Source organism: Oncorhynchus mykiss, chromosome 25 (assembly GCF_013265735.2).
Source record: "Oncorhynchus mykiss isolate Arlee chromosome 25, USDA_OmykA_1.1, whole genome shotgun sequence".
In the NCBI taxonomy this organism is placed as follows: Eukaryota; Metazoa; Chordata; class Actinopteri; order Salmoniformes; family Salmonidae; genus Oncorhynchus; species Oncorhynchus mykiss.
Window position 1 is genome coordinate 4,996,722 of NC_048589.1, and position 27,146 is coordinate 5,023,867.

General features: G+C 43.3%; 1 protein-coding gene across 1 annotated transcript in view; it reads left to right on the plus strand.

Moving 5' to 3' along the window:
- Positions 1-27,146, plus strand: part of LOC110505249 (MAM domain-containing glycosylphosphatidylinositol anchor protein 1-like) — a 297,185-nt gene that overhangs the window by 105,846 nt on the left and 164,193 nt on the right. The window contains exon 3 of the mRNA XM_036962249.1: positions 5,344-5,518. Within this exon, the coding sequence (XP_036818144.1) occupies positions 5,344-5,518 (175 nt within the window). The remainder of the gene's footprint in view (positions 1-5,343; positions 5,519-27,146) is intronic.

Below are 27,146 nucleotides of genomic sequence, written 5' to 3' on the forward strand. Positions count from 1 at the left end.
TGGACCCGGATGGGTTGTGTTAGTTTTCACTGAGGCTTTCTCTCTCATCCCTCTCTACCGCACCTGCTGTCTTGACCTCTGAATGCCCGGCAATGAAAACCAACTGACATTTACTCTTGAGGTGCTGACCTGTTGCACCCTCTACAACCACTGATTAAACCAAGGTTATCCAACTCTGGTCCTGGAGAGCTACTGTGTGCAGACTTTTGCTCCAGTCCATCACTAACACACATTCAAAGAATCATGGTCTGAAGACTGGTCTATAATTATCTTATTCAAGTGTGTTCCTGCAGTGCTGGAAAGAAAACCTACACATCGAGTTGCTTTTCAAGATCAGAGTTGGATACCTTTGGCCTTCACAATTTTAACTGTGTGTTTTACATCTGATGACCAAAAGCTGAGGAAGAAAGACTCAACATCCTAGCGTTACCAAGTATTAAAACATTACTTTGTTTGACTGCTCGAGCTAGACTAGAGCTGATGCGTTTTCATTTATACGCTAACACTATTTTGCCCTTTCCAGAGCTCTTGACTACGGAATTGTGTTTTGTTCTGTAAATAAAGGTATTTAAATTTTTGGGGCTAAAGCTTTTTCTTTCTTTATTTGGGATGTCGGAGGTATAGATTGTGATTCGTAAAACAAGTTTGAGGAGTTAATTTTTTTGTAAATAAATTTTGCAAACATAATACTATTTTTGGCTTGTATTTGTAGTGTCTACTGCATCAACTACAGTAGACCTATGACTTAAATGTTGTAATTTGATTGACAGACTACAGACGTTAAACTTACATTTATTTCCTTTTCATAACCCCATAGAGTCGATTGATGCACCAGTGCGTCAATGTAATTAACATCATAAAATAGTCCCCATCAATATCCGTCACTAGAGATATCATTCATGAGCTGCGTCTCAATCCACCACATCAACCTACGTCAGCCTTCTGCATCTGCGATGGAAAGTGGTCGAGCTACATCGCTTTTTGTCAGACCAAGAGACTCAGTCTTCTCATGAAAACGTCTGTAGTTTCTTTACAAACTAATATGACAACTCTATAGAAAGATGAGACTCTCACGAACACGATGGTGTTCTCCGTATTGTGTCACGGGATGCGTTTCTGGTGTCCTTTGACAGCTCTTTGGTCTTGGCCATAGTGGAGTTTGGAGTGTGACTGTTTGAGGTTGTGGACAGGTGTCTTTTATACTGATAACAAGTTCAAACAGGTGCCATTAATACAGGTAACGAGTGGAGGACAGAGGAGCCTCTTAATGAAGAAGTTACAGCTCTGTGAGAGCCAGTAATCTTGCTTTTTTGTAGGTGAACAAATACGCATTTTCCATCGTAATTTGCAAATAAATTCATTACAAATCCTACAATGTGATTTTCTGGATTTTTTCCCTCATTTTGACTGTCATAGTAGTGTACCTATGATGAAAATTACAGGCCTCTCTCATCTTTTTAAGTGGGAGAACTTGCACAATTGGTGGCTGACTAAATACTTTTTTGCCCCACTGTATGTATTCACCCCTTTGCTATAAAGCCCATAAATAAGATCTGGTGCAACCAATTACCTTCAGAAGTCACATAATTGGTTAAATAAAGTCCACCTATGTGCAATCTAAGTGTCACATTATCTGTCACATGATCTCAGTGTATGTTCTGTTTTGAAAGGCCCCAGAGTCTGCAACACCACTAAGCAAGGGGCACCACCAAGCAAGCGGCACTATGAAGCCCAAGGAGCTCTCCAAACAGGTCAGGTACAAAGTTGTGGAGAAGTACAGATCAGGGTTGGGTTATAAAAAAATATCTGAAACTCGAACATCCCACAGAACACCATTAAAGTTAATTTAATTTAAAAAATGGGAAGAATATGGCACCACAACAAACCTGTCAAGAAAGGGCCACCCACCAAAACCAGACAAGGAGGACATTGAGGATCTGGCTCTGATGCCACGGTGCCAGAACTGGCTGATAACCCAATACGAACGGGAAAGGAGAGAGGTTAGTGGAGGAGTGGTGGAGCGAGTTTTGGGCCATCTCTGCCCAGGGGATGAACGCCACCCACTCCCCCAGCCGGTCCTGGCAATATGACCGCAGAAACCTACCCACATCCTGGTTGACTCTCTCTACTTGCCCGTTACTCTCGGGGTGAAAATCTGAGGTGAGGCTGACCGAGACCCCCAGACATTCCATGAACACTCTCCAGGCCCTGGACGTGAACTGGGGACCTCGATCAGAGACTATGTCACTAGGCACCCCGTAGTGCCGGAAGACATGAGTGAACAGGGCCTCCGCAGTCTGTATGGCGACCGGAGAAAGGGAGTAGACGGCAGGACTTAGATAACCGATCCACAATGACCATGATCGTGGTGTTGCCCTGTGAGGGAGGAAGATCTGTCAGGAAGTCCACCAACAGGTGCGACCAAGGCTGTCGTGGAAAAGGTAGGGGTTGTAATTTCCCTCTGGGCAGGTGCCTGGGAGCCTTGCACTGGGCACACATGAATTAGGAGGACACAAAAACCCTCATGTCCTTGGCCAAGGTGTGCCCTCAATACTTTCCACTAAGGCAACGCACCGTCCGCCCAATGCCAGGATGACCAGAGGATACGTATGGGCCCAATAGATCAAACGGTCGCGAACAGTAGACGAAACGTACAGGTGCCCAGCTGGACACTGGGGGGGAGTGGGCTCTGTGCGTAAAGCCCGCTCGATGTCCGCGTCCAGCACCCACACCACCGGTGCCACTAGGCAAGAGGCCGGAAGTATGGGAGTTTGATCCATGGATCGCTCCTCTGTGTCATACATCCGGGACAGTGCATCTGCCTTAGCGTTCTGGGAACCTGGTCTGTAGGAGAGGGTGAAAACAAAACGGGTAAAGAACATAGTCCACCTTTCCTGGCGAGGGTTCAGTCTCCAAGCCGCCCGGATGTACTCCAGATTGCGGTGGTCAGTCCAGATGAGAAAGGGGTGTTTAGCCCCCTCATGCCAATGTCTCCACGCCTTCAGGGCCTTGACAACAGCCAACAGCTCCCGGTCCCCCACATCATAGTTTCGCTCCGCCGGGCAGAGCTTCTTCGAAAAGAAGGCACAGGGGCGAAGCTTTGGTGGGGTACCCGAGCACTGAGAGAGCACAGCTCCTATACCAGCCTCGGACGCGTCCACCTCAACTATGAACGCCAAAGAGGGATCCAGATGAGCCAGCACGGGAGCCGAGGTAAACAGAGCCTTCAGGTGACCAAGAGCCCTGTCCGCCTCAGCCGACCACTGCTGCCGCACCGGTCCTGCCTTCAGTAGTGTGGTAATGGGAGCTGCTACCTGACCAAAACCCCAGATAAACCTCCGGTAGTAGTTGGCAAACCCCAGAAACCGCTGCACTTCCTTTACCGTGGTGGGAGTCGGCCAATTACGCACGGCTGAAACGCGGTCACTCCATCTCCACCCTTGACGTGGAAATGCGGTACCCTAAGAAGGAGACGGACTGTTGGAAGAACAGACATTTCTCAGACTTGACGTACAGGTCATGCTCCAACAGTCTACCAAGCACCCTGCGCACCAGGGACACATGCTCGGTGCGTATAGTGGAGTATATCAGAATGTCATCAATATACACCACTGCACCCTGCCTGTGCAGGTCCCGGAAAATTGATGGAGCATTCATCAACCCATACGGCATGACAAGGTACTCTTAGTGCCCTGAGGTGGTTTTAAATGCCGTCTTCCACTTGTCCCCCTCCCGGATACGCACCAGGTTGTAAGGTCGCCTGAGATCCAACTTTGTGAAGAAGCGCGCCCCGTGCATTGACTCGATCGTACTGGCGATGACGGGCAGCGGTTAGCGCCTGAATCTACTAGTGCCTTATGCTGGGAATGCGGGGAAAACTCAGGAAACTAAACAAACACATACATGTAAGCAACAGGGGGCTCTGGGTGAGCCTGGTGCCGACTCACCTGGGGTGACACGACAATGCCCTGCCTGCTGCCTCGACTCCCTGAGTGACCCCTCCAGCACCGACCAGCAATGTGCCCTCTGGGCCACAGATGGTGCACGGAATGGCCCCTCCTCTGGTCGCCCTAAGTGCAGCAACTACCAGCTCCATGGGCGTCAGCATTAAGCCCTAGAGGCCCACTCTCAGTTCACATAGACAAAATATAGTTCTGATGACCCTCTATTCTGTTGCAAAAAACAACCATTTGATGCAATAACAGTATTATAACATAATCTTGTAATTTCAGCCACAACAACACACACACACCCTAACCTAAGACAGTATGTACACACACACACACACACACACACACACACACACACACACACACACACACACACACACACACACACACACACACACACACACACACACACACACACACACACACACACACACACACACACAGATAGAGAGAGAGAGACACTCCCAGCTCACATTTTTATCAGGAAAGGCTAGTAGTAGGAGATTGTTTATTGTCCTGTAGAGGATGATAGGAGAGGGTTTAATGCAGCCAAACCATAGACAGTACGTACACAAGCACACACCCACCCTAACGATCGACAGTACTCACACACACACGCTCGCACACACACACACACACACCCTAATCATCGACATTACACACACACGCACGCACGCACTCACACACACACACACACACACACACACACACACACACACACACACACACACACACACACACACACACACACACCCTGACACAAACACTGAAAAACACACACACACACTGTCACTAACTATCAACATGCCCAGCTCCCATTGTTATCAGGAATGTCCTCTGACAGTAAGACAGAGTTAATTGTCCTGTAGAGGATGATAGGAAAGTGGTTAATGAGGCTTTAATTGGTTTAATTGACATCGGTCATGGTGATAATTGAGCAAAGATCACTGTATAGAGGTGGAGGTTTGTGGATTCTTGAGCGTATTATTTTACTCGAAAGAGCTTGGTTTCTTGTAAAAACATGAAAGCATCTAGCTGCTTTTTCACAAAGTGAAAGTAATGAAAGCACTAAACAAACTGGATAAAGTGCACAATGGCTATTACGGTAGGCGCTGGAGTGCCATTAGTTGTCATTACTCAAGAAGTACGCCAATCCAAACTTGTGTCTAGTATCTCCATTTGTATATTTGTCTTGAGAAAGGCCACTAGGCCAAAATGTTGACTGCCATGTCCACCAGACACTTTTGCCCCCAAATCTCCCAGATTACTTTACGCTTGAAGCACTTCCAACGCAGAAAAGTTGTACATCAAGGTTTTGGGTTGGATATAGTATAAATGTACTCTATAATATACTATACTCTATGCCTAACTAACCAACTCATCTCCTCTCCAGGTGCGTTGGACAAAGACAGCAGGCAGCGCCTCTGACAAGTTCCAGGAGACGTCCATCTACAACGAGACGCTGCGCATCGAGGGCATCCAGCGGGTGCAGGGCGGCCGCTACTACTGCAAGGCCGACAACGGGGTGGGGGTGGCTGCAATCAAGTCCATCCGGGTAGACGTGCAGTGTAAGTCGTCAGGGAACGCCGCGATCGATCCCTCCACGGCCCCCCTAAAATATTACCAAAATAAGTCATTCCCAGAATTATGGGCAGGAATAGTGGTACATTTCAAAATGGGAATATGCTCTCCAGGAGTATCCATGGGGGATATTTAGATGGTAAAATGGGTGGAAGTTTTGTTTGTAGGGTAAAAGTTAGTTGGGTATAAGTGAGGTGTATTTCCTCTCACTGTTTTAGCTATGGGAAAGAAGGGAATATGAATACTCTAGCAGAGGCGTGGAGTTGAGGGATCTAAAATAGAGAATGGGAGAGTTGGTCCACGTGGCACTGGGCCCTTCTGTGAACAGGGCCTCGTGCTGCTGCCTGTATCCACTGTCCCACTTTCCCCCTGAAAAGGAGCCAGGTCAGGGCCCTCAGCCAAGCTTGCTATAGTGCCTCTTACAGCATTGAATGGAGGTGATATCTCTTCAACCCTATAAAATGATACAGTGCTATAACCAGACCTGTCATTCACCCCAAACACAGCACAACACAGCACAGGACATGTTATGAGCACATTATTTTTTAAACATTGTACATAATGTTTGACCCACTAACGCCTTGTCCATAATCCTACAGCAAAGAGCATCACAAATTCCATAGCATGTTAGCTGCTTTGACCAAGAAACTAATCAGCTAATGGCAGCTACAGTACCAGTCAAAGGTTTAGACACACCTACTAATTTGTTTTTATTTTTACTATTTTCTACATTGTAGAATAATAGTGAATACATCAAAACTATGAAATAAAACATATAGTAACCCCAAAAAATGAAACAAATCAACATTTTGCCTTGATGACAGATTTGCACACTCTTGGCATTCTCTCAGCCAGCTTCACCTGGAGTGCTTTTCCAACAGTCTTGAAGCAGTTCCCACATATGCTGAGCACTTGTTGGCTGCTTTTCCTTCACTCCGTGGTCCAACTCATCCCAAACCCTCTCACTCTGGTTGAGAAATAGGCCTATTTATATTTTGCCCTGTTTATCAAAAGTGTTGGAAAAACGTAATAATCAACTGACTGACTTTATTTATGTCGATAGTATTCTCTCTGGTATGCAATCTAGTTTCCGCTCAGGTTTTGAATGTGTCACTGCAACCTTAAAGGTCCTCAATGACGTCGCCATTACCCTTGATTCTAAGCAATGCTGTGCTGCTATTTTTATTGACTTGGCCAAAGCTTTTGATACGGTAGACAATTCCATTCCCGTGGGCCGGCTAAGGAGTATTGAAGTCTCTGAGAAGTCTTTGGCCTGGTTTGCTAATTACCTCTCTCAAAAAGTGCAGTGTATAAAGTCAGAACATCTGCTGTCTCAGCAACTACCTGTCACCAAGGGTGTACCCCAAGGCTCGATCCTAGGCCGTACGCTCTTCTCAATTCAGATCAACAACATAGATCAGGCAGTAGGAAGCTCCCTAGTCCATTTACAGTGGGGCAAAAAAGTATTTAGTCAGCCAACAATTGTGCAAGTTCTCCCACTTAAAAAGATGAGAGAGGCCTGTAATTTTCATCATAGGTAAACTTCAACTATGACAGACAAAATGAGAAAAAAATCCAGGATTTTTAATGAATTTATTTGCAAATTATGGTGGAAAATAAGTATTTGGACTAAATACTTTTTTGCCCCACTGTATATGCAGATGATACAGTCTTATACTCAACTGGCCCCTTCCTGGATTTTGTGTTAAATGCTCTACAACAAAGCTTTTTTAGTGTCCAACAGGCTTTCTCAGCCCTTAGCTTCATATGGCTGCAGGGGCAGTATTGAGTAGCTTGGATGAAAAGGTACCCATTGTAAACGGTCAGCTCCTCAGTCTCAGTTGCTAATATATGCATATTATCTTTAGTATTGGATAGAAAACACTTTCCAAACTGTCAAAATATTGTCTGTGAGTATAACAGAACTGATATTGCAGGTGAAACCATGAGGAAAATCAAAACAGGATGTGGCTTCTAATTTGAAAACTCCACGTTCCATAGCCTCCCTTTGCTGGATTTAAAGGGATATGAACCAGATTCCTTTTCCTATCGCTTCCTCAAGGTGTCAACAGTATTCAGATAGAGTTTCAGGCTTCTATTTGTTTTCCCCTCTCCCACTGTGAAAGACATTTGCGGTTGATATATTATCGATTATATATTTTAAAAACAACCTGAGGATTGATTATAAAAAATGTTTCACATGTTTCTGTGAACATTATGGAAACTATTTGGAATTTCCGTCTGTGTTGTCGTGACCGCTCTTTCCTGTGGATTTCTGAACATAACGCGACAAACAAACGGAGGTATTTTATATAAAAATCACCTTTATGGAACAAATGGAACATTTGTTGTTTAACTGGGAGTTTCGTGAGTGAAAACATCCGAAGATCATCAAAAGTAAACGATTAATTTGATTGCTTTTCTGATTTTCGTGACCGAGCTTCCTGATGCTAAGTGTACTTAATATTTTATTGTGCGATCGATACACTTACAAAACGCTTCGATTGCTTTCACTGTAAAGCATAATTTCAAAATCTGACATGACAGGTGGATTAACAAAAGGCTAAGCTGTGTTTTCCTGTATTTCACTTGTGATTTCACGAATATAAATATTTATAGTAATATTTATTGTATTGTATGCTTTGTAGGTTAGCAGTAAAACCTTGAAATCAGCACTAGTCTTAACAGGAAGCCAGTGTAGAGAGGCTAGCACTGGAGTAATGTGATAAAAAAATGTTGGTTCTAGTAAAGATTGTAGCAGCCGTGTTTAGCACTAACGGAAGTTTATTTAGTGCTTTATCCGGGTAGCCAGAAAGTCGAGCATTGCAGTAGTCTAATCTAGAAGTGACAAAAGCATGGATTCATTTTTCTGCATCATTTTTGGACAGAAAGCTCCTGATATTTGCGTAGATGGAAAAAAGCTGTCCTTGACACAGTCTTGATATGTTCGTCAAAAGAGAGATCAGGGTACAAGGTCCTTCACAGTTTTATTTGAGACGACTGTACAACCATCAAGATTACTTGTCAGATTCAACAGAAGATCTCTTTGTTTCTTGGGACCTAGCATCTCTGTTTTGTTCGAGTTTAAAAGTATACCATTTGCTGCCATCCACTTCCTCATGTCTGAAACACAGGCTTCCAGGGAGGGCAATTTTGGGGCTTCACCATGTTTCAATCAAAATATACAGCTGTGTGTCATCAGCATAGCAGTGAATGTTGTCATTGTGTTTCCGAATGACATCACCAGGAGGTAAAATATATATTAAAAACAATAATGTTCCTTAAAACTTCTTGTGACTCCCAAACCCGCATGCGGGATCGTAATCATCGCCTGAAAGTAATTAGCATAACGCAACAGACATAAATATCCCTAGAAAATATTCCTATTCATGAAAATCACAAATGAAATATATTGAGACACAGGTTAGCGTTTTGTTAATCACCCTGTCATCTCAGATTTTCAAAATATGCTTTACAGCCAAAGCTAGACAGCATTTGTGTAAGTTTATCGATAGCCTAGCATAGCATTATGCCTTGCTATCAGCAAGCAATCAAATTAAATGGTTTACCTTTGATGAACTTCGGAAGTTTTCACTCACAAGACTCCCAGGTAAATAGCCAAAGTTCATTTTTTCCCAAATTATTATTTTTTGTAGGCGAAATAGCTCCGTTTGTTCTTCATGTTTGGCTGAGAAATCGCCCGGAAATTGCAGTCAAGAAAACGGTGAAATATATTCCAAATTAGCTCCTTAATATCGACAGAAACATGACATACGTTGTTTATAATCAATCCTCAAGGTGTTTTTCTAATATCTATTCGATAATATATCCGTTGGGACAATTCGTTTTTCAGTAGGACCGATTGGAGTAACGGCCTCCTCTGTATTTTACGCGAGAATCTCTCTCGGAGCCACCATGTGACGACTTACACAATGTGGCCGCCTGCGGCTATTCTTCAACAGAAATGCGTAAAACTACGTCACAATGCTGTAGACACCTTGGGGAATACGTAGAAAGCGTAAGCTTGTTGATGGCACACACACAGCTAAATAGGGACTCATTGGAACGCAGCGCTTTCAAAACCTGGGGCACTTCCGGATTGGATTTTTCTCAGGCTTTCGCCTGCAACATCAGTTCTGTTATACTCACAGACAATACCTGTACAGTTTTGGAAACGTTAGAGTGTTTTCTATCCAAAGCTGTTTGCAATTGCATATGCATATTCTAGCATCTTTTTCTGACAAAATATCCCATTTAAAACGGGAACGTTTTTTTTCCCAAAGTGAAAATACTGCCCCCTAGTACCTTAATTGAATGTAGGAGAATATAACACAGTAGATCTGGTGGAAGAAAAGAGAAAGAAAGAGCATACGTTTTCTGTTTTTTATTGTTGTAGCATCATCTTTCACATGTACTAGAATGGCCACACAGTCAGATAGGATGCTGGAGATCATTTTGATGGATAACACAAGAGGGCAACTGTAGGTGTGCAAAGTTTCAGACTGATAACTTCAGGAATTGGTGAGCTACATGACATTTAGCATGAAGTCACCCAGGTGTCCCACACAAGTTGCCCAAATGTACAAGTGGCCGAATTGGTGAAATGACCTATAACTATATACAACAGTGCAAATAACTATATACAACATATCAAAAGGCAATTCTAACACACACAAAAACAATATTAAAATCTTTAAAAAATATTAGAAAAAAAACATGGGTAGACCGTTTGGAAGTCCTCCACACAATATTTTGCTGCCTGTGCCATGTCCCATAGCAGTCTCTTTCTGATGTAAAGCAGAGGCAAACTGAACAAGTGGTGCAGGTGATGGGGACTTCATGTGACACAGAACACAACGACGCCTCCATGCTGTGCCCTTTTGGCCCTGAGGCACAGTCATGCCTGCAGTAATGAACTGTGGCATATGAACACCACTGGAGGCAGGAGTAGAGGGGGCAGAGGTAGAGCGGGCAGCTTGGCACCGGGGGTTCCCAGTCGGAGTCGCTATCACTGTGAAAGAAAACCTTTAAAAAAATATTTGTATTGTATGAGCCTTTTATCATCACATAATATAAACAGATATGTATTGTATAGAGCAGAGGGAACAGTCGCTAAGGCGAAGTGCTGTTCCATTCAACTCCGGCCATTGTTGTGGGCCTGCCCTCCCCCCAACAGCACCCAATGGTGCCAATTATATGCATATTCTAGCATCTTGTCCTGACAAACTATCCCGTTTAAAACGTGAATGTTTTTTTTTTCCAAAAATGAAAATGCTGCCCCTAGTCGCGAGTCGCAACACGTTAAACGGAGCCTTGAGGAACACTGAAATGTACAGTTGATTTGTCAGAGGACAAACTGATATCTTTCCGACCGATTAGATCCATACCAGGCCAGAACTTGTCCGTGTAGACCAATTTGGGTTTCCAATCTCTCCAAAAGAATGTGGTGATGTCGCGTTATGACCATAGTTCTTTTGTGTTTTCCTTGTTTTAGTGTTGGTCAGGACGTGAGCTGGGTGGGCATTCTATGTTGGATGTCTAGTTTGTCTGTTTCTTTGGCCTGACATGTTTCTCAATCAGAGGCAGGTGTTAGTCGTTGTCTCTGATTGGCAACCAAATTTAGGTAGCCTGTTTTGTCATTGTGGGTTGTGGGTGATTGTCTATGTGTAGTGTTTGTGTCAGCACATTTCGAATATAGCTTCACGGTCGTTGTTCAATTATTGTTTTGTTCACTTTACTTTGTGCTTTCGTCATCCATTAAAATGATACATTCAAACCACACTGCGCTTTGATCCGCTTCTTACGTGACAGAATCACCCACAACAACAGGACCAAGCGGCGTGGTGACAGGCAGTGGCAGCAGGAGTAGCGCAAGTAGGAATGGACATGGGAGGACGAGTTGGACGGTAAAGGACCCTGGGTACAGCCAGGAGAATATCGCCGCCCCAAGGAAGAGCTGGATGGCGTGGATGGAAGCCCGAGAGTCAGCCCCCCAAAATTCCCCCCCCACAAGCGAAGCCAGCTAGGAGACCTGCCCCAACTTCCTGTGCTACCAGAGGGCGAGAGAGACCGGGCAGGCACCGTGTTATGCTGTGGAGCGCACGGTGTCCCCAGTGCGGGTGCATAGCCCGGTGCGGTACATATCAGCTCCTCGTATTGGCCGGACTAGAGTGGGCATCGAGCCAGGTGCCATGAAGCCGGCTCTACGCATCTGGTCTCCAGTGCGTCTCCTTGGGCCGGTGTACATGGCACCAGCCTTACGCGTGGTGTCCCCTTTTCGCCAGCACAGCCCAGTGCGGGCTAGTTCACCTCGCCGCACTGGCACGGCGACCGGGAGCATTCAACCAGGTAAGGTTGGGCAGGCTCGGTGCTCAAGAGCTCCAGTGCGCCTGCACGGTCTATCCAGTACCACCTCCACGCACCAGCCCTCCGGTGGCAGCCCCCGCACCAGGCTGCCTCTCCATTTCAGCCCTACAGGTGCAGCCCTTCAGAGTTGCTTTCAGCCCTTCAGAGTTGCTAGAGTCTCCAGTCTGTCCAGAGCTGCTAGAGTCTCCAGTCTGTCCAGAGCTGCTAGAGTCTCCCGTCTGTCCAGAGCTGCTAGAGTCTCCCGTCTGTCCAGAGCTGCTAGAGTCTCCCGTCTGTCCAGAGCTGCTAGAGTCTCCCGTCTGTCCAGAGCTGCTAGAGTCTCCCGTCTGTCCAGAGCTGCTAGAGTCTCCCGTCTGTCCAGAGCTGCTAGAGTCTCCCGTCTGTCCAGAGCTGCTAGAGTCTTCGGTCTGTCCAGAGCTGCTAGAGTCTTCGGTCTGTCCAGAGCTGCTAGAGTCTTCGGTCTGTCCAGAGCTGCTATAGTCTTCCGTCTGTCCAGAGCTGCTAGAGTCTCCGGCCTGTCCAGAGCTGCTAGAGTCTCCCGTCTTTTGTGTTTTCCTTGTTTTAGTGTTGGTCAGGACGTGAGCTGGGTGGGCATTCTATGTTGGATGTCTAGTTTGTCTGTTTCTGTGTTTGGCCTGATATGGTCCTCAATCATAGGCAGGTGTTAGTCGTTGTCTCTGATTGGGAACCATATTTAGGTAGCCTGTGTAGTGTTTGTGTCAGCACATTTTGAATATAGCTTCACGGTCGTTGTTCATTTATTGTTTTGTTCACTTTACTTTGTGTTTTTGTCATCCATTAAAATGATGTATTCACACCACGCTGCGCTTTGGTCCGCTTCTTACGACGATCGTGACAGGTGATCAATGGTATCAAAATAATTCTGCATTCTCAGTGCTATGATGTGGTCTAAAACCAGACTGAAGCGTTTCGTATACATTGTTTGTCTTTAGGAAGGCAGTGAGTTGCAGTGCAACAGCTTTTCATTTTTTTTGAGAGGAATGGGAGATTCGATATTGGCTGATAGTTTTTTATATTTTCTTGGTCAAGGTTTGGCGTTTTCAAGAGAGCCTTTATTACTGCCTCTTATAGTGAGTTTGGTACACATCCGGTGGATAGGGTGCCATTTGTTATGTTCAACAAAGAGGGCCAAGCAGAGGAAGCAGCTCAGTTGAATATGGTCCAGTATGCAGCTTGAAGGTTTAGAGGCCATGACTATTTTCATCAATGTGTCAAGAGATATGATATTAAAAAACGTGAGTGTCTCCCTTGATTCTAGGTCCTGGCAGAGTTGTGCAGACTCAGGACAACTGAGCTTTGGAGAAATACGCAGATTTAAAGAGGAGTCCATAATTTGCTTTCTAATGATCATGACCTTTTCGTCAATTGAAGTTCATGAATTTATCACTGCTGATGTGAAAGCCATCCTCTCTGAGGGAATGCTGCTTTTTAGTTAGCTTTGCGACAGTATCTTATTTTCCTCAATTAAATTGGAAAAATAGGATGTGAGAGCTCTTCGATACTGCACGGTACTGTCATTCCAATCTAGTCGGAAGACTTCCAGTTTGGTGTAGCGCCAGCTCGGGTATTTTCTGTATTCCAGGGAGCTAGTTTCTTATGACAAAAGTTTTTTGTTTTTAGGGGTGCGACTGCATCTAAGGTTAAATTGAGTTCCTCAGTTAGGTAGTTAATTAAAACCTCTTCAGGATTGGCCCCTTTTTTCCAATTTTCTCCTAAAATGACATACCCAAATCTAATTTCCTGTAGCTCAAGCCCTGAAGCAAGGATATGCATATAATTGGTACCATTTGAAAGGAAATACTTTGAAGTTTGTGGAAATGTGAAAGGAATGTAGGAGAATATAACACAATAGATATGGTAAAAGATAATACAAAGAAAAAACAACTGATCATTTGTATTTTTTTTGTACCATCTTTGAAATGCAAGAGAAAGGCCATCATGTTTTAATCCAGCCCAGCTGCAATTTAGATTTTGGCCACTAGATGGCAGCAGTTAATGTGCAACATTTTAGACTGATTCAATGAACCATTGTATTTCTGTTCCAAATGTTGCATCAAGACTGCCCAAATGTGCCTAATTGGTTTATTAATAACTTTTCATAATCAAAACCGTGCACTTTCCTCAAACAATAGCATGGTATTATTCCACTGTAATAGCAACTGTAAATTGGACAGTGCAGTTAGATTAACAAGAATTTTTACTTTCTAACAATATCAGAGATCTCTATGTCCTGGGAAATTTTCTTGTTAATTACAACCTCATGCTAATCGCATTAGCTGAAGAAATTCTAACTGCTATCTGTACTCCGACGTCCTTGGCTAGGTGGAGGGAGTCTGGAAGGCATCTAGGAATCTTTGGGTTGACCAAGAATTTATAGCACGACCTTTGATGACCCTTGGTTGGGGTCTGAGCAGATTAGTTGTTGCGATTGCAAACAAAATAAAATGATGGTCCGATAGTCCAGGATTATGAGGAAAAACATTAAGATCCACAACATTTATTCCACGGCAAAAAAACTAGGTTCAGAGTATGACTGTGGCAGTGACTAGGTCCGGAGACATGTTTGACAAAACCCACTGAGTCAATGATGGCTCCGGAAGCCTTTTGGAGTGGGTCTGTGAACATTTCCATGTGAATATTAAAGTCACCAAAAATTTGAATATTACCTGCCATGGCTACAGGGTCCGATAGGAACTCAGTGAGGAACGCTGTATACGGCCAGTAGCTATAAAAAGTGATTGTGTAGGCTGCATAGATTTCATGTCTAGAAGCTCAAAAGGTGAAAACATGGGTCTTTTTTTTTTGTAAATTGAAATTTGCAATCGCAAATGTTAGCAACACCTCCGCCTTTGCGGGATACGCGGGGGATATGGTCACTAGTGTAACCAGGAGGTGAGGCCTCATTTAACACAGTAAATTCATCAGGCTTAAACCATGTTTCAGTCAGGCCAATCACATCAAGATTATGATCAGTGATTGCTTCATTGACAATAACTGCCTTGGAAGTGAGGGATCTAACATTAAGTAGCCCTATTTTGAGATGTGAGGTATTGCAATATTTTTCAATAATGACAGGACCATTCCAGGAGGTCTTTATTCCAGTGAGATTGCTAAGGCGAACACCGCCATGTTTAGTTTTGCCCAACCTAGATCGAGGCACAGACACTGTCTCAATGGGGATAGGTGAGCTGATTACACTGACTGTGCTAGTGGCAGACTCCACTAGGCTGGCATGCTGGCTAAGAAACCTGCTGCCTGGCCTTCACCCTATCTCATTGTGGAGCTAGGGGAGTTAGAGCCCTGTCTATGTTCGTAGATAAGATGAGAGCACCCCTCCAGCTAGGATGGAGTCCGTCACTCCTCAGCAGGCCAGTTTGTGGGTGAGTCCCAGAAAGAGGGCCAATTATCTACAAATTCTATATTTTGTGAGGGGCAGAAAACAGTTTTCAACCAGCGATTGAGTAGTGAGACTCTTCTGTAGAGCTCATCACTCCCCCTAACTGGGAGAGGGCCTCTGACTCCGAACCGTTGTTTAATGGGGAGAACCAGGTTGAAAGTTTCTGTCGGCTGAATGAGCGACACCGATTGTGCATTCCTACATCATTTCCCTGAGAGAATTGTCCGGCTGCGGGGACTGTGCGAGGGGATTTATACTACTATCTGTACTTATTGGTGGCACAGACGCGGTTTCATCCTTTTCTACACTTTCCTACACTTACATTACACTTGCCTAACGATTGCGTCCGAAGCTGGTCTTGCGGTACGGCTATCCTTGCCATAAGGCGATCGTTCTCCTGTATATTATGAGTACAATGCCTGCAATTAGAAGGCATAATGTTAATGTAACTACTTAGCTTCGGCTGGTGGAGGTCCTGACGAACAGCGTCCAAATAAAGCGTCCGGGGTGAAAAAGTTGAATGAAAAAAGTTGAACGAGGGATTTAAAAAAAAATATTAAACGTTAATAAAAAAATAAAACCGTAAAGTTGGCAGGTAGCAAAGTAAGGTTAGCAACAAACCGCACAGCAGCAGTAGCACGTAAACAAGTCTACAAGTTGTTATCTCTGTATATACACCGCAAGACTCATTGGTTGTTGCTTATTTTAAAACCCTCTTAGGCCTCACTCCCCCCTAACTGAGACATCTACTGCAGTCCTCATCCTCCACATACCACACCCGTTTGTGCTGTTGTCTGTGCTCAACAATGTTGGTACCCTGTTTTTTCCTGCTACCATATTGTGCTGCTGCCATGTTGTGTTGCTACCATGTTGTTGTCATGTTGTGTTGGTACCATGCTGTGTTGTCATGTGTTGCTGCCATGCTATGTTGTCGTCTCTCATGTCGTCTATGTTGTCGTCTCGCTTTATGTAGTGTTGTCTCTCTTGCCGTGACGTGTGTTTTGTCCTATATTTTAATTTAATTTAAAAAAATGTATTTTATTCATCCCCTTGAGGCTTTTTGCCTTTTGGTAGGCCGTCATTGTAAATAAGAATTTATTCTTAACTGACTTGCCTAGTTAAATAAAGGATAAATAAAATATTTTAAAAAAGGTGGAGGCCAGGTCATTTGATGCAGCACTCCATCACTGTCCTTCTTGGTCAAATAGCCCCTATAAATAGCATGAAGGTGAGTTGGGTCATTGTCCTGTTGAAAAACAAATGATAGTCACACTAAGTCACTTGGCGAGCACTCGCTGAGGTGCGGCGGGGAGAGAAAATTGAACAAGCGTCACCTGTCACTACTGGTTACCCTCAGCCTCCCCTGTCAGCGCCGCCATCACCCAGTTTACTCGCCCTGCAATTGCCACCCTCCAGGGGCCGTCCGCTGGGAGACTAACACAATGAGGGGGAGGGAGGGAGGGAGGGAGGGAAGTTAGTGTGCCCAGCCTCAATGGTATCTGTCTGTCTGTCATTCTGGTCTTATACAAGCGTAGTGGAAAAGACTGAGTGATGTAAGTTGAGCTGGGACACTGGTCAACTTCCTGTGATGGATAGGAAATCAGAAAAGTGTGAATGAGAAGTGTAAATGTGTGTGATTGGAGATATGGGCGCCAATTTAGTGCTGTTATTGGTCTATGCTGGTAATTAGATTGCATTGTAGTACTGGACCTGCACCTACCTTAGCAGTCAAAAGTTTGGACACACCTACTACTATTGTGGAGGCCAGGTCATCTTGGTGTCCTTTAGTAGTGGTTTCTTTGCTTTAATTCAACTATGAAGGCCGAATTCCCACAGTCTTCTCTGACCAGTTGATGTTGAGATGTGTCTGTTTCTTGACCTCTGTGAAGCATTTATTCGGTCTGCAATTTCTGAGGTTGGTAACTCTAATGAACTTATCGTCCGCAGCAGAGGTAACTCTGGGTCTTCCTTTCCTGTGGCGGTCATCTTGAGAGCCAGTTTCATCAAAGCACTTGATGGTTTTTGGGACTGCACTTGAAGAAACGTTAAAAGTTCTTGAAACGTTAAAAGTTCTTGAAACGTTACGGATGGACTGTCGTTTCTCTTTGCGTATTTTAGCTGTTCTTGCCATATAATGGACTTGGTATTTTACCAAATAGGTCTATCTTCTGTATACCACCCATACCATGTCACAACACAACTGATTGGCTCAAACGCATTAAGAAGGAAATAAATTTCCCAAATTAACTTTTAAGAAGGCACACACACATGTTAATTGAAATAAATAATGACGACCTCATGAAGCTTGTTGAGAGAATGCCAAGCGTGTGCAAAGTGTCATCAAGGTAAAGGGTGGCTACTTTGAAGAATCTCCAAAAAATATATTAGATTTTTGTTAACAGTTGTTTGGTTACTACATGATTCCATATTTGTTATTTCATAGTTTTGATGTCTTTATTCTACAATTTAGAAAAAAGTAAAATAAATAAAAACTCTGGCATGGGTAGGTGTGTCCAAACTTTTGACTGGTGCTATATATTATTTTTATTGTTATTGTCATTATTATTATTTGTACTTTACATGTATTTATTTTTTATATAGTGGCCGAGCCAGTCCACAAGGTGGCACTGTGCTCCTCTTACATTCTTTGGGGATGTTATGTAATAGTATACAGTTGAATTCGGAAGTTTACATACACTTAAGTTGGAGTCATTAAAACTCATTTTTCAACCACTCCACAAATTTCTTGTTAACAAACTATAGTTGTGGTATGTCGGTTAGGACATCTACTTTGTGCATGACACAAGTAATGTTTCCAACAATTGTGTACAGACAGATTATTTCACTCATAATTCACTTCATCACATATCCAGTGGGTCAGAAGTTTACATACACTAAGTTCACTGTGCCTTTAAACAGCTTGGAAAATTCCCCAAAATTATGTCATGGATTTAGAAGCTTCTGATAGGCTAATTTAATTATTTGAGTCAATTGGAGGTGTACCTGTGGATGTGTTTCAGGGCCTACCTTCAAACTCAGTGAAAATCAAAAAAAAATCTGCCAAAACCTCAGTTAAAAAATTGTAGACCTCCAAGTATCGTTTATCCTTGAACAATTTCCAAATGCCTGAATGTACCACGTTCATTTGTACAAACAATATTACGCAAGTATAAACACCATGGGACCATGCAGCCATCATACTCCTCAGGAAGGAGACGCACGTGCTTTGGTGTGAAAAGTGCAAATCAATCCCAGAACAACAGCAAAGGACCTTGTGAAGATGTTGGAGGAAACAGCTACAAAGGTATTTATATCCACAGTAAAAAGAGTCCTATATCGACATAACCTAAAAAGGCTGCTCAGCAAGGAAGAAGCCACTGCTCCAAAACCGCCATAAAAATGGCAGACTACGGTTTGCAACTGCACATGGGGACAAAGATTGTACTTTTTGGAGAAATGTGCTCCGGTCTGATGAAACAAACATAGGACTGTTTGGCCATAATGACCGTTGTTATGTTTGGAGGAAAAATATGGAGGCCTGCAAGCTGAAGAACACCATCCCAACCGTGAAGCACAGGGTGGCAGCATTATGTTGTGGGGGGGGGGGGGGGGGGGGGCTTTGCTGCAGGAGGGACTGGTGCACTTCACAAAATAGATAGCATCATGAGGGAGGAAAATGATGTGGATATATTAAAGCTGGACAATGATCCCAAGCATACTTCCAAAGTTGTGGCAAAATGGCTTAAGGACAACAAATTCAAGGGATGGGAGGGGCCATCACAAAGCCCTGACCTCGTGCCTATAGAACATCTGTGGGCAGAACTGAAAAAGCGTGTGTGAGCAAGGAGGCGTACACACCTGACTCAGTTACACCAGCTCTGTCAGGAGGAATGGGCCAAAATTCACCCAACTTATTGTGGGAATTTTGTTGAAGGCTATCGGAAACGTTTGACCCAAGAAAAAAAAGATGAAATAAATCATTCTCTCTACTTTTATTCTGACATTTCACATTCTTAAAATAAAGTGGTTATCCTAACTGACCTAAAACGGGATTTTTACTAAATGTCAGGTATTGTGAAGAACTGAGTTTAAATGTATTTGGCTAAGGTGTATGTAAACTTATGACTTCAAATGTTTATACTACCGAAGTGTGGGGTCGCTTCGGAATGTCCTTGTTTTTGAAAGTAACATGAAATTGATCAGAAATACAGTGCAGACATTGTTAATATTGTAAATGACTGTTGTAGCTGGAAACTGCAGATTTTTTAATGGAATATCTACATTGGTGTACTGAGGCCCATTATCAGCAACCATCACTTCTGTGTTCCAATGGCACGTTGTGTTAGCTAATCCAAGTGTATAATTTTAAAAAGCTCAAGAAGATCATTAGAAAACTATTTTGCAATTGTGTTAGCACAGCTGAAAACTGCTGTTCTAATTATAGTCATACATTTTTTTAGACTAGTTGAGTATCTGGAGCATCAGCATTTGTGGGTTCGATTATAGGCTCAAAATGGGCAGAAACAAATAACTTTCTTCTGAAACTCGTCAGTCTATTCTTGTTCTGAGAAATGAATGCTATTCCATGCGAGAAATTGCAAAGAAACTGAAGATCTCATACAACGCTGTGTACTACTCCCTTCACAGAACAGCACAAACTGTCTCTAACCAGAATAGAAAGAGGAGTGGGAGACCCCGGTGCACAACTGAGCAAGAGGACAAATACATTAGTGTCTACTTTGAGAAACAGATGGCTCACAAGTCCTCAACTGGCAGCTTCATTAAATAGTACACGCAAAACACCCATCTCAATGTCAACAGTGAAGAGGAGACTACGGGATGCTAGCCTTCTAGGCAGAATTGAAAAGAAAAAGCCATATCTCAGACAGGCCAATAAAAAAGAAAAGATTTAGATGGGCAAAAGAACACAGACACTGGACAGAAAAACTCTGCCTAGAATGCCAGCATCCTGGAGTCGCCGCTTCACTGTTGACGTTGAGACGGGTGTTTTGCGGGTACTGTTTAATGAGATTAGTGACGAGCTTGGAGGGCTCTATGGTTTTGAAAGCAGAGCTGTAGTCGATGAACAGCATTCTCACATAGGTATCCCTTGTCCAGGTGAGAGAGGGTGGTGTGCAGTGCAAAGGTGATTACCTCGTCTGTGGATCTGTTGGGGCTGTATGGGTCTAGGGTGTCAGGCAGGCTGGAGGTGATATGGTCTATGACTAGCCTCTCCAACCACTTCATGATGACAGAAGTGAGTGCTACGAGGCAATAGTCATGTAGTTCAGTTACCATAGCTTGCTTGGGTACAGGAACAATGGTGGACATCTTGAAGCAAGTGGGGGATAGAGAGGGGTTGAATATGCCTTAAACACTCCAACCAGCTGGTCTGCGCATGCTCTGAGGACATGGCTTGGGATACCGTCCAGGATGGCAGCCTTGAGAGGGTTAACACTTTTGAAAGTTCTACTCACATTGGCTACAGAGATTGGTAGCCCGCAGTCCTCGTGAGCAGCAGGGCCCCCAGAAGGTGGTGCTGTGTTGTTTTCCTCGAAGCGGGCGAAGAAGGTGTTCAGTTTTTCTGGGAGTGAGGCTTCGGTGTCCGCAACCCGGCTGGTTTTCCCTTTTTAATAATCCATGATTGTCTGAAGTTCCTGCCACATGCATCTCTTGTCTGAGCCATTGAGTTGCGACTCCACTATGTCCCCATAAAGTATTTTTGCCTCTTTGATTAATTTTTGCATCTCATAGCTGATCTGTTTGTACTTGTTCATGTTCACAGACACCTCACTTTGGTTAAATGTGATGATGTACTTCTGATAAAGTGGTACACACATCGGCAATTTCTACGGATGCCTCGTAGCTCAAGTATCAAATGTAACATCACTATGTGAGTGTGGGAGTATATAGTATGTTTGTATACCCACTCACGCATGCTTGCACCTGGAACCAATATATTGACCAAGGAGGGGTTGAGACTACAAACCTTCCTTCCCTAATCCCAAACCAAATTGGTTTAAGATGTATGGGGGCATTGTAATGAGACATTGATTGCCTTTAAAACCAGGGAGGTGCGGTATATACAATCTTATGTCTAATGAACCATCTTTCGAACAGAGGGGGAGAGTTTGGGGCCTAATTAGTGACATCGCCTGTGAGCAGTTTGTCGACGGCCCATTAATCTCACCTGACAGATCTTGTCCCGGATTACGACCATGACCGTCCGTTCATCCATAGCATTGATTGCGGAGCTTTGCATAGCATTGTCTCTTACACTGTTGTTTACTTTGCCAAAGTTACTACAATGTTGAGCTCGTAGGAGTCTATTCTGGAATGTTCTCTCATCATCATAATTTCCATGTGGGTAAAGTGGGTAAAGTGTGTTTATGTGTGTGCCTTTCATTCGGAAGTGCTTGTGTGTATGTGCCTTTCATTGAAGTGATGTGCACCTATGCAAGCTTGGTGGTGTTAGGCTGGTAAATAAACAATGAAGGGGCCTTGTTAAATGGTACATTTGAAGAGATGCCTTTTACAATTCAAACTTTGAGCAACAATGTGATTTGAATTAAGCTCCCAATGTATTCAATTAGAATGAAACTTGACTATGTATCATTATGCCAAACAGAGCCATAATAGAGGTTTAATCGATTGGTAGACATTTTTCAATGTGTATTTGTCCATATATACACCATATGTGTTTAAATAAAATAATCTAAATGCACTGAGCTTACCTGATGCTTTAAGCGCACTGTTTGATTACATAAGACACAAATAACTCAAGAGGGAGCCAGAGATCAGGATAACCAGAAGAAAAAAAACCTATAACCGACCATCCTCCACCGCTCCTGCTGGCCTTCACAGATTTTGCCATTATGCTCCTGAAGTTGCCGGTAATAGGCTACATCAGGGGTTGGCAACCTTTTTCCTGTGGAATGCCAATTTATTTGACAATTTCTACCGAGCTGTGTGCCAGTTATAGCTTTCATATACGCATTTTCATGGAACAGTTTAATTTAATTTATAATAACATCTTCGTATTTCAAAATCATTGTCATGTGGTTAATCTAAATGAAATTGATACTTTTAGATTTGTAACTTCTATTGTCATTGCCAACTATGTATAAATAAAAACATTGCAGCCTGCAGGTAGAAAATATCCTGATACAAATAAATATCCTATAAATCACATTGGCTGCGCATGGCCTTTCTGCAATTAACTTAAAACATAGTATCAACTATCAACTGGTCCGTCTTAAAGCTCACACTAACAAACTGAGAATCTCCACAGCTCATTATTTGTGGTGAGTTAAGACAATCAGAAACACTATCAGATTCCCAAATGGGCACATTTATTTACCTACATTTGAAGGCCAGGAAGCCTAGGTCTGCTTTTATGCATAATCAGGTGCTCGTCCTTACTTACGAGACATTGACAGGAGCGCTCCAAAGACAAAACAGTTAATAAATTGACAAAACTTCTAAATGGAATGAAATAAACCAAAACGTCTTTCTCACGTGTAGCATAAGTTGTGCACTCTGCAAACGTCTCCACTCCGACAATGTGAACGTTAAAAGACTGGAGTAATAATAATATATTGAATGCAGTAACAGAAATGACCGTAACCAAAAAAACATTGTATATTTAAAATTATGGGAATTAACAGTACATGTACTACTGGTGATATATGTAATGGGGACTTGGCAAATAATTCAAACAACAAAGTTATTAAACACTGAATGTACATGAAATGGCGGGAGAAAGCACATTCTGGAAAGAGATGTAAATTGTGCATCTTAGCCACAAACCCCTTTTTCTTGGACTGTGCCTTCCCTGCGGCCTCTGCAATAGATTAGTCCACTGACACAGGTGCGAATCAGACAAGTGTTTTGTGTGCCATAAAAAAAAATATATATATATAAACTCATCAAAAAAAGAAACGTCCTCTCACTGTCAACTGCGTTTATATTCAGCAAACTTAACGTGTAAATATTTGTATGAACATAACAAGATTCAATACCTGAGATATAAATCGAAGTTCCACAGACATGTGACCAACAGAAATTGAATAATGTGTCCGTGAACAACGGGGGGGTCAAAATCAAAAGTAACAGTCAGTATCTGGTGTATTATCAGCTGCATTAAGTACTGCAGTGCATCTCCTCCCCATGGGCCGCACCAGATTTGTTCTTGCTGTGAGATTGGTTTATAAACTCATGAACACCAGCCAGTTTATCAGCCCGGTTTTGATAGTTTAGGTGTATTATACTTCTTCGCCACCTGAGGGGGACATTGAGTAATTTTCCATGTCAATTTGATATATTGTGATACTTGAAAGTCAATATATATATAAAAAAATATATATATATAAAAAAAGAGTTCTTAACAGGGCGTGTTTTTTTTTACCCTCGCAGGTGCAACCCCACTCTTTCACCTAGGCACCTGCAAGTTCCCGGACATTTCTGGGGGGGAATCGCCCTACCTCTCACCCTCCAATCCAATAGGGGAGGAGGATGTCTTCCCTGTAATGCACCACGTTGAAATTGCCTGCAATGACAATAAGCTCAGTCTGATGACATTCCGCCCCAGACCATGACGGACCCTCCACCTCCAAAACAATGTACAGAGTACAGGCTTCAGTGTAACGCTTATTCCTTTGAGGATAAACGCAAATCTGACCATCACCCCTGGTGAAACAAAACCGAGACTCGTCAGTGAAGAGCACTTTTTGCCAGTCCTGTCTGGTCCAGTGACGGTGGGTTTGTGCCCATAGGCGACGTTGTTGCTGGTGATGTCTGGTGAGGCCTACAGGCCTAAAAGCCTTCAGTCCAGCCTCTCTTAGCTTATTGCGGACAGCCTGAGCACTGATGGATGGATTGTGTTTTCCTGGTGTAACTTGGACAGTTGTTGTTGCTATCCTGTACCTGTCCTGCAGGTGTGATGTTCGGAAATACCAATCCTGTGCCGTTGTTGTTACACGTGGTCTGCCACTGCGAGGACGATCAGCTGTCAGTCCTGTCTCCCTGTAGCGATGTCTTAGGCCTCGTACAGTACGGACATGGCAAATTATTGCCCTTGTCTCATCTGCAGTCCTCATGCCTCCTAAGGCACATTCACGCAGATGAGCAGGGACCCTGGGTATCTTCCTTTTGGTGTTTTTCAGAGTCAGTAGAAAGACCTCTCTAGTGTCCTACGTTTTCATAACTGTGATCTTAATTGCCCACCGTCTGTAAGCTGTTAGTGTCAACCTCTTGCGACGAGCAAACCCGTATCCGGGAGCGTAATCATAGCCTCAAACACATTAGCATAACGCAGCGGACATAAATACGCAAAAAAATAGCAAATGAAATGAAATAAATATATTCAAACACAAGCTTAGCCTTTTGTTAACAACACTGTCATTTCAGATTTTCAAAATATGCTAGACAAGCATTTGTGTAAGTTTATCATGGCATAATGCTATGCTAGGCTCTGCTGGCAGCAGGCAACATTTTCACGAAAATAAGAAAAGCAACCAAATTAAATAATTTACCTTTGAAGAACTTCAGATGCTTTCACTCAGGAGACTCCCAGTTAGATAGCAAATGTTCCTTTTTTCCAAAAATATTATTTTTGTAGGCAAAATAGCTCCCGTTTCCTCATCATCCTAGGCTGAGAAATCGACTGGAAAATGCTGCAACTTTAACGGCAAACTTTTTTCAAAATTTGCTCCATAATATTGACAGAAACACGACAAACGTTGTTTAGGATCCATCCTCAAGGTGTTTTTAACATATACATTCGATAATATATCCGTCGAGGCTCATAAGAAGCGATTGGAAAAATGGCTACCTCAGTATTTTACGCGAGATTTTCTGCGGGAGACACCATGTCATGCTATATATGGTCCCTTACAGCCATTCTTCAATGGAAATGCCTGAAAAGACGTCACAATGCTGTAGACGCCTTGGGGAAAACGTGGAAAACGTAAGCTCATTCGTAGCTCGTTCACAGCCATATAAGGAGTCATTGGCATGAGGCGGTTTCAAAAAATGCGGCACTTCCTGGTTGGATTTTTATCTGGATTTCGCCTTTAACATCAGTTCTGTGGCACTCACAGACAATATCTTTGCAGTTTTGGAAACGTCAGAGTGTCTTCTTTCCAAAGCTGTCAATTATATGCATAATAGTCGAGCATCTTTTCGTGACAAAATATCTTGTTTAAAACGGGAACGTTTTTCATCCAAAAATTTTAATAGCGCCTCCTAATGCATAACTGTTCCACAGGTGTATGTTCATTAATTGTTTGTTTCATTGAACAAGCATGGGAAACAGTGTTTAAACCCTTCACAATGAAGATCTGTGAAGTTATTTGGATTTTTACGAATTTTATTTGAATGACAGGGTCCTGAAAAACGGACGTTTCTTTTTTTGCTGAGTTTATACAGTATCAGTCAAAGGTTTGGACACACCTACTCATTCCAGGGTTTTTCTTTATTTTTTTACTATTTTCTACATTGTAGATTAATAGCGAAGACATCAAAATGATGTAATCATGTAGGCACCAAAAAAGTGTTAAACCCTTCTCTCAACCAGCTTCATGAGGTAGTCATCTGGAATGTGTTTCAATTAACAGGTATGCCTTGTAAAAGTAAATTTGTGGAAATGCGTGTGAGCCAATGCACTGTGTTGTGACAAGGGTGGGCTGGTATACAGAAAATAGTCCATATTATGGCAAGAAGAGCTCAAATAAGCAAAGAGAAATAAGCAAAGAGAAATGACAGTCCCTCATTACCTTAAGAAATGAAGCTCGATGGTGCAGCTGTAGGACCTTTTGAGGAGCTGAGGACCCATGCAAAATCTTTTCAGTCTCCTGAGGGGGAATAGGTTTTGTCGTGCCCTCTTCACAACTGTCATGGTGTGCTTAGACCATGTTAGTTTGTTGGTTATGTGGACACGAAGGAACTTGAAGCTCTCTCAACCTGCTCCACTACAGCCCTGTGGATGAGAATGAGGGCATGTTCGGACCTCTTCCATATAGGCCCTCTTGTCGTTGTCGGTGATCAAGCCTACCACTGTTGTGTCATTGGCAAACTTAATGATGGGGTTGGGGTCATGCCTGGCCATGCAGTCATGAGTGAACAGGAAGTACAGGAGCGGACAGAGCACACACCCCTGTGAGGCCCCCATGTTGAGGATCAGTGTGGCGGATCTGTTGTTACCTAAACTTACTAACTGGGGGTGGTCCGTCAGGAAGTCCAGGATTCCGTTACAGAGGGAGGTGTATAGTCCCAGGGTCCTTAGCTTATTGATGAGCTTCGAGGGCACTATGGTGTTGTAGTCAATGGTGCTGTAGTCAATGAATAACATTCTCACATAGGTGTTGATTTTGTCCAGGTGTGAAGGGCAGTCTGGAGTGCGATAGAGATTGCATCATCTATGGATCTTTTGGGGCAGTATGCAAATTGGAGTGAGTCTAGGGTTTCTGGGATAATGGTGTTGATGTGAGCCATGACCAGCCTTTCAAAGCTCTTCATGGCTACAGACTTGAGTTTTACGGTTGATAGTCATTTAGGCAGGTTACCTTAGTGTTCTTGAGCACAGGGACTATGGTGGTCTGCTTGAAACACGTTGGTATTCCAGACTCAGACAGGTTTCAGTGCAGTAATCCATCTGGCCCTGCAGCCTTTTGAATGTTGACCTGTTTAAAGGTCTTACTCACATCGGCTACGGAGAGCATAATCACACAGTCGTCCGGAACAGCCGATGCTCTCAATCATTCTTCAATTTTACTTGCCTTGAAGCGAGCATAGAAGTAATTTAGTTTGTCTGGTAGGCTTGTGTCACTGGG